The 16047-nt window shown below is 48.0% G+C and overlaps 4 protein-coding genes across 4 annotated transcripts; 2 read left to right on the top strand and 2 right to left on the bottom strand.

Annotated features, from left to right (window-relative positions):
• Positions 1-708: 708 nt before the first annotated feature.
• On the bottom strand, positions 709-2914 carry IAQ61_006685 (uncharacterized protein; the record flags this gene model as incomplete). Its single annotated transcript, XM_066097270.1, has 7 exons — positions 709-1139; positions 1200-1786; positions 1840-1920; positions 1970-2050; positions 2110-2244; positions 2296-2400; positions 2475-2914. The coding sequence occupies 7 exons, from the start codon at positions 2912-2914 to the stop codon at positions 709-711; spliced, it is 1860 nt and encodes a 619-aa protein (XP_065952747.1).
• Positions 2915-4411: 1497 nt separating this feature from the next.
• On the top strand, positions 4412-5477 carry IAQ61_006686 (uncharacterized protein; the record flags this gene model as incomplete). Its single annotated transcript, XM_003845531.1, has 3 exons — positions 4412-4811; positions 4870-5362; positions 5432-5477. 3 exons carry the CDS (start codon positions 4412-4414, stop codon positions 5475-5477), a joined length of 939 nt encoding a protein of 312 aa, XP_003845579.1.
• Positions 5478-10914: 5437 nt separating this feature from the next.
• Positions 10915-12094, top strand: IAQ61_006687 (uncharacterized protein; the record flags this gene model as incomplete). The annotated part of the gene is made up of 3 exons (XM_066097271.1): positions 10915-10935; positions 11128-11670; positions 11696-12094. The coding sequence occupies 3 exons, from the start codon at positions 10915-10917 to the stop codon at positions 12092-12094; spliced, it is 963 nt and encodes a 320-aa protein (XP_065952748.1).
• Positions 12095-13021: 927 nt separating this feature from the next.
• Positions 13022-14545, bottom strand: IAQ61_006688 (uncharacterized protein; the record flags this gene model as incomplete). The annotated part of the gene is made up of 1 exon (XM_003845534.2): positions 13022-14545. The coding sequence occupies one exon, from the start codon at positions 14543-14545 to the stop codon at positions 13022-13024; it is 1524 nt and encodes a 507-aa protein (XP_003845582.2).
• Between the last annotated feature and the right edge of the window lie 1502 nt (positions 14546-16047).

Here is a 16047-nt window from a genome sequence, read left to right on the forward strand (position 1 = left end):
GGTTAGGCATCGTTGGGGTTAGTGGCTTGGCGGGGTTTTCCGGGTCAACCTACCCACCTACCGGACCTACATACCATCATGATGACCCAAGTACACAACCACCTACCATCCACACCACCCCTTCCCAGCCCTCCAAAAAACCCCATCCAGCACAACCCCAAAAACCCCCAAACCCATAAACCCAACCCCCCCTCCCAGCACCCCCCAGACTCAATACCAAAGTTTCAACCTCCAACGTACCCAACAATCGTCATCCCGTCCCCTCGCCATCAATATCGGCTATGCAAAAAAACCACCCACCCTGCACCTACACAGTACCACAACTACCATATCCAATCCTACCCTATCCCAACATCCCCATCTCCCCACGACAACCAACCCAAAACAACGCCTAACCCACACATGAAATCATCAGCTGTGGAGAGAGGGAGGCGGAAAAGCAATCTATACGCCAGGAAACCGGGGTGCATATGGAGATGAAGAGTTATGATAGATCAAGCAGGCCGAGAAAGTGTTGGCGAGTAGAGTGAGTGAGTTTTCGCCAGTCAGTCGGTTCATTTCATTGCTGCTGCTGCTGCTGATGCTGATGCTAGTCTAATCGCACGTTTGCATATTTCCCCCCGCTTCCCGCGGATGCAAAACTCTAAATTACCCCCCTGTAGCCATGTTCTCGTTGATCATTAGAGAAGAAAAAGAAAGAAAACCCCCCTAAGCCCACTTGCCCAACACGCTCATAAGCACCAACCCTGAAACGAGCGCAAACATGGCAATCGACGTGCGCGCCAAGCCCGCAGTCAACAACTTGCCATGCATCCAGTCCCGCGCCAACATCTCAACGATGCCGACCCAGGCCAGAATACCGGCCGACAGGGCATCGAGGGTGCCAATAGCCACAATCGTGCTCGGGTCGTTGCCGTTAAACTCGTTGAGTACGCCGATGCCAATGGCCATGCCGATGGGGGTGATGAGCATGAAGACGCCAGCCATGATGCATTTCTGCAGCGTCGAGGCTGCGGCTTTGGGGAGCTCGGCGATGCAGGTGCCCAGGGCGATGCCCTCAAACATTTGGTGGAAGAGGATGACGATGAAGAGGGTGACGAAGAAGCTGTCGCTGGCGACGACGAGGGTGATACCAATGACTGGGTTGGCGAGTTAGTGGGGGAAGAGGCGAGCAAGAACGGGTAGGGGAAAGAACATACGGATGGAGTGGAAGATGATGCCGGCCTCGAGGTTCATCACATTGATCTTCTCCTCCATGGGCGTGGGCTCACGCATGGGGCCATGGGCATGAGCGATCCCGTGGCTGCGATTGAAATCGTGGTCTGGCGTGGGAGAAGGTGCGGAGCCGTTGGTGGACTTGTTGTCAGGGCTAGGTACTGCGACCTCTGCATTCGAGCCCACGCGTTTGTTCTGACGCCACTGTACAAAACGGGCGCCGAGGTAGTCGACGACAAAAGACAAAAAGAGGCCGGCCATGAAGATGGCCGAAGTGACACCTTCATACTGCAAAACGCCCAGGCATTCGCTTGCGAACATGAGCTGGGCATGGGTAAAGAGATGGATAAAAGCAGTGGAGATGACGATGCCGGTTCCGAATTGCTTCAGAATGACAAAGACGATGTTGTTCTGCCCGATGAGGTTGAAGCGGGTGGTTAGTACCGGGGTAAAGACTCCAATGCCGCTCGTGACGAGAATGACAAACAAAAGGCCGACACGAAGTCTGACGTTGTAGTCTCGTGTTGGTGCGTCACAGCTAGCTTCTCCCGATGAACCTCCCGTGCAGTGTCTGGAGATGGTTAGCGTTGATGCCGGCCGAATTTGAATGAAGAGATGGCTTACTCTACTCCAGCATGAGAGTGACAGTGCTCTTCCGCTCCTGCGGGTTCGGCTGCCGTTCCTTCTGCGTCGTCTTCGCAATGTCTGGAGAGGGTTAGCATGGATCTGGTGACGAAATACAAAGTAGGCATACTCGACTCCGGCATGGAAATGGCAGTGCTGTCCAGTTCCTGCAGGTTCGGCTGCAGGTTCTTCAGCATCGTCTTCGCAATGTCTGGGCATGGTTAGTATCGATCTGGCCAACTGTGCCTGAAAAAATAAAAAAAGACGTACTCGACTCCGGCATGGTAATGGCAATGCTCTCCCGATCCGGCAGGCTCTTCCGACTGATTATTAGCTGGCGTGGTGGGCGTTTCCGTGGGTTCGACCAAGACTTGGACGTCCTGGCCAGCTTCATCTACACAGAAGCTGCTTGGTTGTTAGCAAGATGGCCGCTACAGAACAGCGCAAACCACGTACGTCTCGGAGCCGCCATGGGTATGGCAGTCGGTATACTGAGATTGGAATTCTTCGGTCCTGGTCGGGCCGACAATCTGGTACTCTTCTGTACCATACATGCACCAGCTGGGATTGATTAGCGCCTGGTGGGATACTTTTGTGGTAGGGGCAGCTTTGTTTTCTTTCGTCTGCAGACTTACTTGACAGTTTGATGGGCATGGCAATCCGAGACTGCAGTGATGGACTGTGTCGGTGTGGCAGCTGGAGCAGACGATGGCGGTGCAGTGGTTGTCTGCGCCACAGCGGCAGCAGCAAACAGCAGGACTGCGCTCGAAAGCGGCGAGCGTGCAGGTGAGAGCATGGTCAAAGGATGCTTTGGACTGACGAGCTCCGGAAGAGAGGAATTGGGGTAGTTGGTCTTGACAGGGCAAGGACTTGATATATCGACTATCGGATTCCGGCAACAGGTCTCAGTTTGGTAGGGGCGGAGCAGGGAGGGCCAAAGTACCGTGATGGGGTTACATTGTTTTTTTCTTCCCAGGACCCAGGCAGCATGACGAAGAATCTGCAATGGACAAGCCGACAGCGTTCTTTCCAGGTCGCGGCATGCCCAGGAGGATGTTGTGCTTGGCTTTGCCATGGCGCATTGAGTACCGTGTTGGCCAGAGGTGGCTTGGCAGGCATCCACTCTTCCCAGCCCTAGAGTCTGCACCGGGCCAAATCATCGAGGCCAGACGATTTTCCTTGTTCTTTCGGCGGCCGATTCGATTTCTGTTAGTGGTGTGGATAGAGTAGATCAGGGAGCCTACTCGAGGAAGAGAGCAAGCTAGGTGCGTGTGGGTGGACAGGAGTGAGAGTAGTCGAGTAGTCGCGTGATCGAGGTGACGGCTGTGCTTGGCACGGGCGGGCGTGGGTGGGTCAGCGGTGCAAGGTGGGTGGACGTTGGTGGTTTGCACGTGCCATGGCAGGATCACTTGGGGCACGACATGGTAGTCTGCAGCATCTACTCGGCCACTATATGCTGGTGGTGAGAGTGCCTGGAAAGAGGTATGCCTGTGTAACCGATGCCGCCATGGCAAGTCCATGAGTCTGGACAAGCAAGACTCCAGAGGCTGGCTGCGTTTGTTGTCAGTATCATGATTCGGTGGCCGTGTAGGTGTGTATGACTGACTAACGGGTTCGCCAGCACGACATTGGTTCTCACGCCCATTTCATCCCTCCCACCCACCACACATGCCTACCGCACCTACACAAACCCACACCACACACACACACACACACACACACACACACACACACACACACACACACCTCGGTAGAAGTGGCGGCGTGGGGTTCCTTCGGGGTTCCCATGCGTGAAGACAGAGGATTCCTGCAACATCCCGCACCGAGACCCAGCCTGCTTGCCCAACGCAGGTACTCTTCCCGACATGTCGCCTCTTGGAAGTGACGAGTTTTTTTTTTCGCCATTGGTAGTCCATCACGGTGCTCCAGAGTAGTCCCAACCAACCACCCAGTCAATCCACCACCAAAGCCAGCCAACCACCAGGACCCATTTGAGCCTCATCGTCGGACATCAGCCCAGCTTTTCAGGCCCCCGCTACTCCCTCTCCCATCCCCTCACCCCCCCTCACCACCCCCACCCACGTACAGTATGTACCGTATGTAGATACCCGCCCAGATGATCCATGCCATGGCTACGTCAAGCCAAGCCGACCAGGTCAACTGTTGAGCCCCGTCTGGTGTTGTATCCGGCTCTTTGAACCCCAACCTGCATGGCATGGCCCGCTATCGCCATGAGGCGTACAAAGAGAGCGAGAAAAGAAACGAAGAAAGAAAAAAACAAACCCTGCGTCTGGCCCGGCGCTGGCTCCGACTAAGAGCGCGGTGGGAGAGTACCACAAGGGTCAGCCGTCGAACCACAGCCAGGTAAAGGGACGGTTTGGGCAATATAAAGAGCCACTTGCACCTGCTGTACTCGACCCTCCAAACCAGCCTCTCGGGACATCTCTACTTCTACCTCGTCCTCCTCTTCCTCCTCCTGCTTCCCCTCCTCCAAAACACAAGTCCATCCCCATTGTCCTTTGAGCAGTCCACAAACACTTCTTGTGTGACACTCCTCCCTCCCACCTTCACAATGGCTGCCCGTCTCTCCACCCTCCTCCTACTCGGAGCCTCTCTCGTTGCCGCCGGCCCTCTTGTTCCTCGTGCAAGTGAGCAAACCGTGACCGTGACGGCTGCCGCGCCTGCCTCGACAGCATGGAACGCCGGTGCCGTCCCCGAGTTCCCCATCCACGCCTCGTGCAATGCCACCCAGCACGCCTACATCAAGAAGGGTCTTGACGAGACCATCAAGCTTTGCAGCCAAGCACGCGACCACATTCTTCGCTTCGGCAACTCCTCGGACATCTACCGCAAGTACTTTGGGGATGCCCCCACGGGTGAGCCGCTGGGATGGTACACCAAGATTGTCGCCGGTGACAAGGCCGATATCCTGTTCCGCTGTGACAACATTGACGGCAACTGCAACCAAAAGGGTACGTCTTCCTCCTCTTCCTGCTCCAGTAGGCCCTTCATCCCACTCACATGACATAGGCTGGGCTGGCCACTGGCGCGGTGCAAATGCCACCTCCGAGACGGTCATCTGCGACCTCTCCTACGAGCTCCGCAAGCCCCTCGAAGGCCTCTGCATGTTCGGCTACAACGTCGCCAACGGTGCCACCAACACGTACTGGGGCTCCGATCTCCTGCACCGTCTGCTGCACATCCCCAAGATTGGCGAGGGCGTCGTCGAGCACTACGGCGAAGAGAGCAAGTACCCCGGTGTCATGTCCCTGGCCAAGGACAACGCAACCTATGCGGTTAGGAATAGCGATACCCTCCAGTACTTTGCCCTCGAGGTCTACGCTCACGATGTTGCTGTCCCTGGTATTGGTTGCCCGGGTACTTACACGGCTACTCCCACTGCTGCCCCGGCTTCTTCTTCCGCTGCCGCATCGGCTCCCGCTGCGGCTACCCCTTCTCCCGCTGCCGCGAGCCCTTCTCCCGCCGCTCCCCAGGAAGCCTGCACCCCCCACGACGACCACTGGTACGTTCCCCACCCCCATTTCCACATCTCCAACCCCCCCACTTTACCGCATACTGACCCAACGCCTAGGCACTGCCCTCCCGGCGTCCCTGTCCCCACCTCTCCCCCTGCCTAGATCGATAGGACCGCAGTCTTACTGTAGGATGCCATTGTAGAGCAAGAGGTAGCACTAACGACCTTAATGTCAAATACTCGGATGAGTAGACGTAATGATAATCCATGATTTTAAAATTTGGCGTTTCAATATAATGGTCGATGTTGTGATGTTGTGATGTTGTGATGTCGCATGTCTCAACTCGTAGGCGTGAGGAAGCATTTACCCAAGGTATCTTCCAGTTTTACCCAGACACCTTTATACGAGGTACCTAGAGAGTAGTGGGCCTAAGGGATACTAGATTGTTATAACAAGAATGTACAATAAATCAATCACTAGTGACTACAACATTGCTACGACTTTCTCAAAACGATGCTGGTCCAACCAACGGTGCGGGAAGTTGGAAGTCAGAATACTGAGGTTCGGTGGTCTACCGGTACCAAGGCTGCGCGCGCCATAGCCCTGTTGTGGAAATTGGGATCACCAAGGTCAGGAATGATTTAGGAGATGGATTATTGGATTAAATCTACTACGATTGGACTTATATATATAGAGCTTTAGCCACCCTTACTAGAAGGTGTGTAATTAGTAAACCTTCCTTACTAGAGCTCCTTTTTTCTATTAGGCACTTAGTAGTAAGCTAGTAGTAAATTAGATTGTAGATTAGCTAGGGGTATGGATTGAGGATATTAATCAGGGTTTAGATTGGTTAATTGGATTAGGATGCTCCATAATCTAGTTGGTATCCTTCCTACAACACAATAGCTTTCAAGAAAGGCCTATATATACTATATTCTAATGGCATTTTGCATTAATGTTTGGATAATCAACGATAATGGAACAGGGTTTTTTATCTTGAGTACACACGGTAGTCTACTTTTATTAGATCTTCTTGCACAATCTTTCTATGGGTGAACAAGGGATACTAACTGGATCGCATTGCCTTCTCCCGGGAGGGCTCTGAGTTAAACAAGTGCCACCCTTAGTATCTACTATGCAACTCTAAGATACGTTAATTTTCTATATGCAAGCTAACAAGTACAAAACTTACACCTATTGCACCGCTTTGCTGTGGGCTAGCTGGCTGCCGCCGATCAGGTAATACCTTTGCAGCAACATTGCAAGCAGCTATAGAAAGATAAAGGAGAACAATTTGTGCAGCGGATTTCATGTTGGCCGAGTTGAATAGATGCGATGACTTGGTGGTAGTGATGCGTGAAAGCTTGGAGTTTTATATCTTCCAACTGAGGGCGGAACAGACCCGTATTTATGCCTACCTTCGGCCCCATTTGGGGTAAGAACGGCAGTAATCCGGACGTGGCGATGAGCAAGAGATTTTAGACACATGTATAGTGGGGCCCCTATACCCTTGTAACAATGATCTATTGCAAAGATATTCGCTGTCTAACTGTCAGATGGAGGCATGAGAATGGAACCTCCCACCGGGCCCGTCCAACGTTCAAAGGCTGCGCTAATTCCCACCCTTTGGATACCTATTCGGTACTAGCGGCCCCATCATAAAATGGGGAGAACGGGCGCGCCCGAACGTGATCAGCCAATATAAAAAATCATTAACAATCATCTGTGGAAATTTGCATCACTAAGTTTATAAATGATTTAGGAGATGGATTATTAGATTGTATCTAACTAGAGAGAGCTTGAATATACAGAGCTCTAAGTTGCTATATCCCTAGGAGTCTAATTAGTAAACCTTCTTTACCAGAGCTCCATTACTTAGTGAGTGACATGGCATTAGGTAAGCAGTAGATCAACCAGGGGATCTATTAGTGGATCCAACAAGGATCAAATCAAGGATCAAGCATGGATATTGATCCAGGGTACTACAGCCCTTTGGCCAATCAAGAGGCTAGGATTCATATGATATCTACAGACTTCTATCCAGTCAGCGTTGCAGCTCTCTTAATAACCTGATGCCTCGTACAATGGCCCCTCTATCCTCTGGGAAACGTTATTCGTCCGGGTCGCAATAAGAAAAGTGTCCTGGTCATAAGCCCTACCTTACCCAAATCGGTTAACATCCTGCAGCTAGTAAATTAGTACTACAGTGGATGCCGCCGGATGGCCCGCGACTGGTATTAATAGTATTAGTGTATGGTATTAGTGGATATTAGTATCTATACCTAGTTACGTAGTGTTGCAGAGTTTTCACCTACAGTAACTAGGCAATAGCTATAACCTAACATCCTGTATTAACTAAAATCTATTAAAACACACCTAATTATTATACTTTTTATCTTATAAAAATATTACTTACTTAATCTATATTACTAACTAACTTAGATAACTTTTAGGTGTCCTCTAAGGCTTTATATAAGGTTATTATAAAGCCCTATACTAGTAGTATTACGTATAATACTAAAGTTTTTAATAAGTAGAGCTCTAAGTTAGGTAGTAACTCTAATATTAATAAGCCTAATTAGGTAGCTATATAACCCCTAGAGGATAGGGATAAAGATAAGGAGACTAAGTAGGAAGAAATATTAGATTCTAAGTTAGATTCTAAGCTAGTTATTCTATCTAATACTCCTAATATTCCGCGTGCGCCTTATAGCTATTAACATTATAATTACTACCCTTACTACTAGGATTATAGGGACGTATAGGGTAAGGTTAGTAAAGGAGACTATAATCTTACTAACCTCTAGGACCTAATAAGTATTAAGCGCGACTATCCCCTACTACCTAAGGCTATCTACCTAAGCTTTAATAAGCTAATAGAGGCTATTAATAAGTAGGGTAGGACCTATAGAGTAGCGTATAACTACTTTAAGTAGGAGTAAGGTAGTTAGTATAGGCTTAATATGCGCTATAACTATAAAGGTAAGCGTTATAATAGAAAGAAACAGCACCTAGAGCACGCCTAGCCTAGGGCAAGCACTAGTAAATATAGCTACCTTATATAATTTTAGGTTATAGCTAAAGATTACACTAATTTAGGTAGTTAATAGAGGGTAAAATAGGCTTAAAACTACTAGAGTATTACTTACAATTATCCTCCTATAGAGAATTCCTATAGTATAGCAAGGTATTACTAGGTAACACGCACCCTAGGTATAAGGTAGTAACTATAGAAGATTTTTAAGATAGCGCGCAGCTTAAAACAAGTATTATTAATACTACAAGACGCGTATCTAGATGCTATTTATTTATAGTAGGATGTATATAATAAGTATTAGTAATAGTAGTAAGTAGAGCTAGGTAATAAGATAATAATAGAGGCGTTAATAGGCGAGTTAGATAGGCACAAGTACTAGCACTAGTAAGTTATTACAAGATTTTATTATAGGATTTTGCTAGTATTAAGGAAACTTTAGTGTTACTTCTACTTACTTAGCCGCGCATAGGCCCCTATATAGTTTATACGTAGTAATAATACTAACTATTATAATATCCTGCGATATTTCTTATAGTGTTAAGGTTTTAATTTTCTTATTTTTTATTTATTTTAAACCTAAATATACTATATAGACTATCTAGTAGTCTATACGTAGCTTGCACCTTGCTAACACTATAAAATAGATATAGTATTAATTTAGATAACTATATTACTACTATTATTTTTATCTACCTAGGCTATATTTAACTGCTAAAAAAGTTGCCTAACGCGCTTATTATTAACTACACTTTTAAGATAAATAAATATAACTTTCTACTACTAAATTTAGTAGGCTTAAGTAGTTACAATTAAACTATCTACCTTAGGGTTGCGCTTATTAACCACTAAGATAAGGCTACTTTTTTATAGGTGCTTACCTAACTCTATAACTTGTTTACTAAGCACTCTATATCTATATAACTTTAGGTAACTAATTAGGATTAAGCACTTATTAACGCGCTTAAATTAGTATACAATAACCCTAGGATTCTCCTCTGTTATTAGCACCTTAATAAGGACGTTCTTGCCTATCTACGCTTAAAGATTTCTGCTAAGTTTAGGTAATAATATAAAGGTTGCGTTTAGGTAGATAACAAGTATATAATAGAGTTTATAGGGCTCTATTATAAGCTACTTAAGTTACCTACTAAAGCAGACTACGCTAGTAATTTATAGAAGTGCAAGAACTTTTTAGCTACTACTACTAGTTATCTTAGGTAGTATTAGTTAGACCTTTACGCTAATAAGCTTATAAGCTATTATATTAACTAATAACCTTACTTTAGGCTTACTATAATAAGTAAAGTAGAGGGCGCCTACTACGTGATTAAAGACTAGCTGCGCAGTAGCTAGAGTAATATCCTTACCCTATTTAGGTAGTTACTCTAGTTCTATAGTAAATATATATATACTATAGAACTTATAGATATAGCTACTAATTACTAGCTTTATTTTAACTACTAGGGGTACCTATTTATAGTTGTATTTAGGCGTATAATAAGGTATAACCTATTAGTAACTATAAAAACCTTAATTAAAGCTTGTAATAAGATCTGTAAATAATAGGCAGATCCTACCTACTACTTTACTACCTATAATAGGGGATATACTACCTTACTTAGTCTACCCTATTAGTATAAACTTATAGATCTTAAGCTTTATTTAATAGCCCTATAAGCTAGCAATTACTACCTATATTAGTAGGTTAATTATAGACAGGCTCCTAGCCTTACACTTGCTACTACCCCTTACAAGCCTAAGACTATTATTACTAATTAACGCGCAAAACGCTCTTACTATAAAGGCGCTAGGTAGTCTAGTATAAGGCGCAAGCCTACTATAGCTAAATAGCTTAATAATAATAACCTAGCCTTACTACTAGCCTTAATACTAGCCTATATAAGGTAGTAGTAACCTACTAAGTAGGTATATATAGTCCCTCGCCTACCCTAAACCTAGCCTCTACCTTGCTTATAACCTCTACCTTTACTATAACCCCTACTAGCCTCTACCTATCTATAGGCTCCTTACCCTTACCTATAACCTCTACCTCTACTATAGTTACCTATACTATAGTATTATTACTAACCTTAATATTAATAGCTACTACTACTACTACTACTAACTTAATATATATTATATACTACTAATTTTAACTACTAAAATTAGCCTTCTAATAGTTAAATTAGTAGTTAAATAGGCTACCTATAGTAACTAGTATACTTATATTTTCTACTATAGTAGCTACTGTAGTAGCTACTAACCTAGTTACACGCTCTATAACTACTAGCCCCTCTACTAAATCCCTATATAGCTCCTAGTACTCTAGTAGAGCTAGAGTACTATAGAGGCTTGTAGCTAAGCCACGTGTCTTATTATATTAGATAATTATTTTTCTATAAGGGGTAAAAATATAGATATATAGCTAATATACTAAGTTATAGCAAGTTAATCCTTTTCCTTTACTATAGTAATACTACTAATACTATACACTAATACTATTAATACTAGTTACAGGCCATCCAGCGGCATCCCCTGTAGTACTAATTTACTAGCTGCAGGATGTTAACCAATTCGGGTAAGGTAGGGCTTATGACCAGGACACTTTTCTTATTGCGACCCGGACGAATAACACTTGCCCTATCCTCTACTATGCTCGCTTACTTGTCAGACGAACTGCTGCTCAATATCTGTGCCCAGATTACGCAACCAAATTGTAACACTGACCTTGCGAACCTGTCACTAGTCTCGCGACGGCTGCGGCCCATTGCTTAGGAATGGCTTCTTAAGGAACCGTGCTTCAATCTCGCCTGGATCGACCTTTACCTTTGGCAGCTTCGTAGTCGCCCCGAACTCATCAAGCAAGTGCATACCCTCGACATTTGGAGCCGCAGCAATGGACGCGTCACACGTGATGAACGGAATCGCATTTGCCACGAGTATCCCAAAATCAAGGCAGCAACAGTGCTCGAAAACACACGCTTCCTGCCGCACTTCCTTTCCGTGCTCAAAAATGCCAAGGATGAACGGGTCATCAGTCAGATCGAGGAAGACGTCTTGCCCTTGCTGTTCTGCTACCTGGTGGTCAGCTTGCCAGGCCTGCGCGAGCGCAAACTCGGCGGCGCCTGGCTCATGGACTTTCCGATATTCGAGTGTGGACTGTCCTCTGCGCTTGGCAGGATGTACCTCCCCGGTGACTGGAGAAACTCCTTCAGCCTAAGCACCTACAAGAACCTCCTATCGCAGCTAACCGTCCTGGACGTCCCCGCCGACATGACAGCCATGCACTTCGCCCAAAGCGCACGCACCGTCTTTGACGTGCGCCCCTTCAAACCCCTCAAAGTCCTCGGCCTATCCATGCGAACCCTCCAAAAACTCCCGAACCAGGCTCCCCGCAAAACCACACAAAATCTTCCCACCAACACTCCAAATCCTCCGCATCAGCGAGGCCTCCCAAACCACACCCCATTTTCTCTGCCAACTCGCAATCGCAAAGAAATACGGCTCCCACCTCCCCGCCCTCGTCCGCGTAGAAGCCTACTTTGAATCCCGCTACAAAGCCTACTGCCACAATGCCTCCAGCCGCTCCCCTGCCAGGAGAATCATTCATATTCCCAAACTCTTCAAAGACGCTCACATCGCCCTCTTACTCTATTTTCCCCCCTTGGGCTTTTCGCACCTGGCACGCTGGCGCTACGCCCTGGTCCCTTCGGTTGCGCCGGGGTGGACGGCAGTTGGGTGAGCGGAGGTCGTCTGATTGCGAGCAGCGTGCTTCTCAGACCCCGTTTGTGCCGGAGGCGAGGCATTTGGTTGCGTGGTATGCTGATGGGACTAGGGTTAGGGTGGGGCGTCGGGCTGGTATGGCTTGAGGAATTAGTGAGGGGAGGGAATCTAGAAGCTTGGAGGTTGAGATGGTGCGCTGTGGGGTTTTTGGTTTTCAAAGGGTCAGGTGGTTTGTTCGGGTGCGGTATTCTACTGGCTTCTGGTATGTGAGACTCGCGGCTTTTTTGAGAAGTAGATGAAGGCGCTGGTGTGGTCTGGTGCGGTGGGGTATGAGGGGTGATGCTTCATGGTTTATGGTTTGCGATTGAATGAAAGCGTAGCGATGGCCTGGACGGTAATTTTTTCTTCATTCTTCGAGGCTTAAAGGGCCTATGGTAGACTGTATGGGCATTGCAAAGGACCTTTTGTGTGACTTTTCTTTGCTTGGTTTACGGCTGGATTTTTTAGTTTTTGATTTGTAAAGTTTAGTTCATGATTCTTCATGTTTATAGTTTGATAGATCAAGATAAATTAATCAAGTTAAATCATACCATTATATCCTCACGGTCAATTGCTTCCCTCCCACCCAAATCCCTCGTCGAACCGATAACCGCACCGGGCGATGCAGGCTTTGGAGCGCGTTGGTAGGGGGGAGGGTGCGGGGATGAGGGTTAAGTGCGGTGTGTTGGGCGCGGTGGAGGTGTTGAGGTGGGGGGAGGGGAGGGAGGGGGGTGGATGGTAGTTATGTGGTAGTAGTGTGGTAGTTTGGTGTGTGGTTATGAGCATGTCGGAGGTAAAGTCGGCATTCCTTGAATACGCTAGTTAGAACAACCAGTCTTCAAAATCCCGCATTACAAAACAGACAACGAGCGTACCCCTCAACTAAACAGAAGTCCAAAGATACCATTCATTCCCCTCTAGGAGAAACCTTGAGATACTGTCGTTCCTTAGGCTTATGCGCAGAATGCCGATTATAATCCACACGCGGAGGCACCGTCAACAGCCTCCCATTCCCATCCTGCAGGCTAAATTCAAACGCCGCAACAAAGTACGCAAGAATAATATTCTGCTCCAGCTTAGCAAAACGCATCCCAAGACAGGGGTGACGGCCAGCGCCCCACCCGACGAATGCGTGGTCTTTTGCCTTGTCTTCAGAGCGCCCGGGGAGGTAGCGCGAGGGGTCCCATTTGTGGGGATCGGGGTACACGGTCGGGTTGAGATGGATGTCGCCTGTGGCGTAGGTGACAAAGGCGCCGGGGGGTATGACTTCGTCTCCTGTGCCGGTTGGGATGGGTTTTCCGCTGATGTTGCGTCGTAGAGCTGTGCCGAGGAGGTTTAAGCGGATGGAGTCGCGCAAGCATAGGTCTATGACTGGGAATTCGTTTTCCCAGGCGTCCAGGGGTATGTCGTCGAGTTGGTTGTAGAGCGGGGCGTTTGGGTTTCTTGCATGTTTGGCGGCGGTGGTGCGGATCTCGTTGTGGACTCGATGAAGCCATTCTGGTGAGGTGGCTAGATAGCAGGCCACCCATGCTGCGTTGATGCCGCTGTTGAGTAGGCCTGCGAATAAGGCGCCGAGGATGAATTCGACGATTTTAAAGGTTTGGTCGCCTTGGTCTAGTAGGTATTGTAGTGCGTCGTCGTGCTTTTCGTCGCTGGCCGCTCGCTTCTTCAGAATCTTCTCAATCAGCATGTACAACCGCCCGGCCGCATACGTGCGCTTGACAACGCCTGGAGACGGGAGTTTGGGGAAGATGACGGATAAGGCGGTGGAGCTGTTGTCGAGGGTTTCAAACAGGCGCAATGTCTCCTCGAGCACTTTTGTCTCGTCTGCAATCTCATCGGCCCCAACCATGCGGATGGTGAGGCGAAAGACAATCCGATACAGACTCTCGAATGGGTCGGTGATGCCGCTGGGGTCGTTCCTGATCGCTTCTATCGCCTCCTTGGTATCCGAGATCAAGATGGGCAGCTTGCGACGAAACTGTTCATTCTTCAAAAGATACGCCAGCCGACGACTGAAATGATTGTCATCAGCCTCCTGCGCCTCGTTCGCATGATTCTCAAGAGCCTGCACCTGCCCAAAAAGCACCGCATACCCCTCCTTGAAGCTCAGTCCTCTCGACTCGAAAAACACCTGCCGCCCCTTGTCGCCCGAAAGCCCGATGATCGTGTGCGCGCCCGCATGCCAGGAGAAATTCCCAGTTAAGGATTCGTCGCGCTTCCGCTTGAACCAGGTCCAGCGTTCGGTCCAGAAGCCAATTGCGCCGACTATAGGCGCATCGTCGCTGACGGGGGGAGGCGCTTTGGATGGTATTCGGCGCAGGAAGAGCGTGTGGACGATGACGAAGAGGGCGGCGAGGACGGTGAAGGTTGCCAGCAACCTCAACGTGTACCAAGATGCGATGCAGTCGACCATGCGTGGCAATGCCATTTTGCAATCGCCAGTGAGCTGCGATGCTAATCGCGTGTAGAGAGATATGCGACGGCAATATGACAGATGATTCCCTTGTATTGTCGCCACAGCAGCGTGGTCCCAAGGTCAAAAGCGTTCGAAATAGCCTTGCACGGGAAAGAAGAGACGCAAGTCCTACCGTACATGTCGCAAAAACAAAAGCAGAACAGCAGGCGGGAAAAGGGTGCGCCGCACTCACTAGCATGCTACTATGCTGCCACATCCTCAGCCTGCGGGTGCAATCAGCCTTTTGCCATTGGCTTTTAGAACCCGCCATGCTAGAGTACCGAGGCGATGCAACGACGTCGTTGTGGTTCACAGCGCGTCATCTTCGTTTCCTAGCGCCGGCCGCCAGCTTGCCGAAGCCGAATGTGTTGGTAGAGTAGGGAGGTGCTTCAGGTTGTGAAGGGGGTATTTTATATACTGAGAATACGGCTGTTTAGACGGTATATGGTACACAGTGAAAGAATACGTTCTTTAATAACCCATCCACTCTGTACCATCATCGTACGTGCCTTTTCCGTGTTACATGGGCTAATAGCCAGCTCCTCCACACACATCCTTTTACTTTCAAACATACTCCCAATCATCATTCCCGTAGAATTACCAGCTCACCTCCTTCCAAGTAAATCATAATATAAAATACCTCCAGCAAAATAACCCCAACTCAGCGCACAGGCCCCACACATTCCAGAACCTGAAGCACCTCCGCAACACAAATCCCCCAATCAACACTGCCGAAAGAACAATCAACCACCAAGCCATCGGCCCATCCCCGGCTCCTTGAACCACAGTCACGGCCACGTACAATCGAACATGTGGTTGCATGCCGAGGACGTTGTACAGCATCATTGTACGCGTTGATTCGCATCCTCCCGATGGAAACCGACGAATCAAGGCCAGCCTCCGATGAATCCCAAATGATCATTGTACCCGCGCAAACCCCACCGAGGATGCGAAGCGAGGCGCAGTGGTAATTCTTTTCTGTTGTACCGGTAGTTACTTACTTCGAACCGACGTCGCTTGGATTGTACCGTATGACGCCGGTGATCCCTACGACTTCGCCTCAGCAGGATGTTCGGCCCGTTTGGGAGCTGCCTGGCCGACCTACTCTCCGGTGATTTTACCATGTACATATTGTACTGTGTACTATGTGTGTCCTTGCTTCGTCAGATCAAGTTGCTTCGAGAGCTGTGGTTTTTCGGCAGAATAAAGAAAGACAGCGGTGATGGGATGAGATGTTAAAGTTATCTCAAAATCCAACGCTCCGCTTAGCTTCGCACTAAAGGCTAGCGTCAAACCAAGAACTCCTAAGCTAATAAGATCCTGCTTATATAATTATGTGTAAAGCGTTAGCAGAGCGTCTAAGGAAAAATAGGACACGTTTTAGTAGTACTCTAATTTTATAAACCTTACTCTTTATATATTTTTATTAATATTATTAACTATAGTACTACTATTATTACTAAAAGTTTTTATTT

Source organism: Plenodomus lingam (assembly GCF_022343315.1).
Source record: "Plenodomus lingam strain CAN1 chromosome Unknown contig_26, whole genome shotgun sequence".
In the NCBI taxonomy this organism is placed as follows: domain Eukaryota; kingdom Fungi; phylum Ascomycota; class Dothideomycetes; order Pleosporales; family Leptosphaeriaceae; genus Plenodomus; species Plenodomus lingam.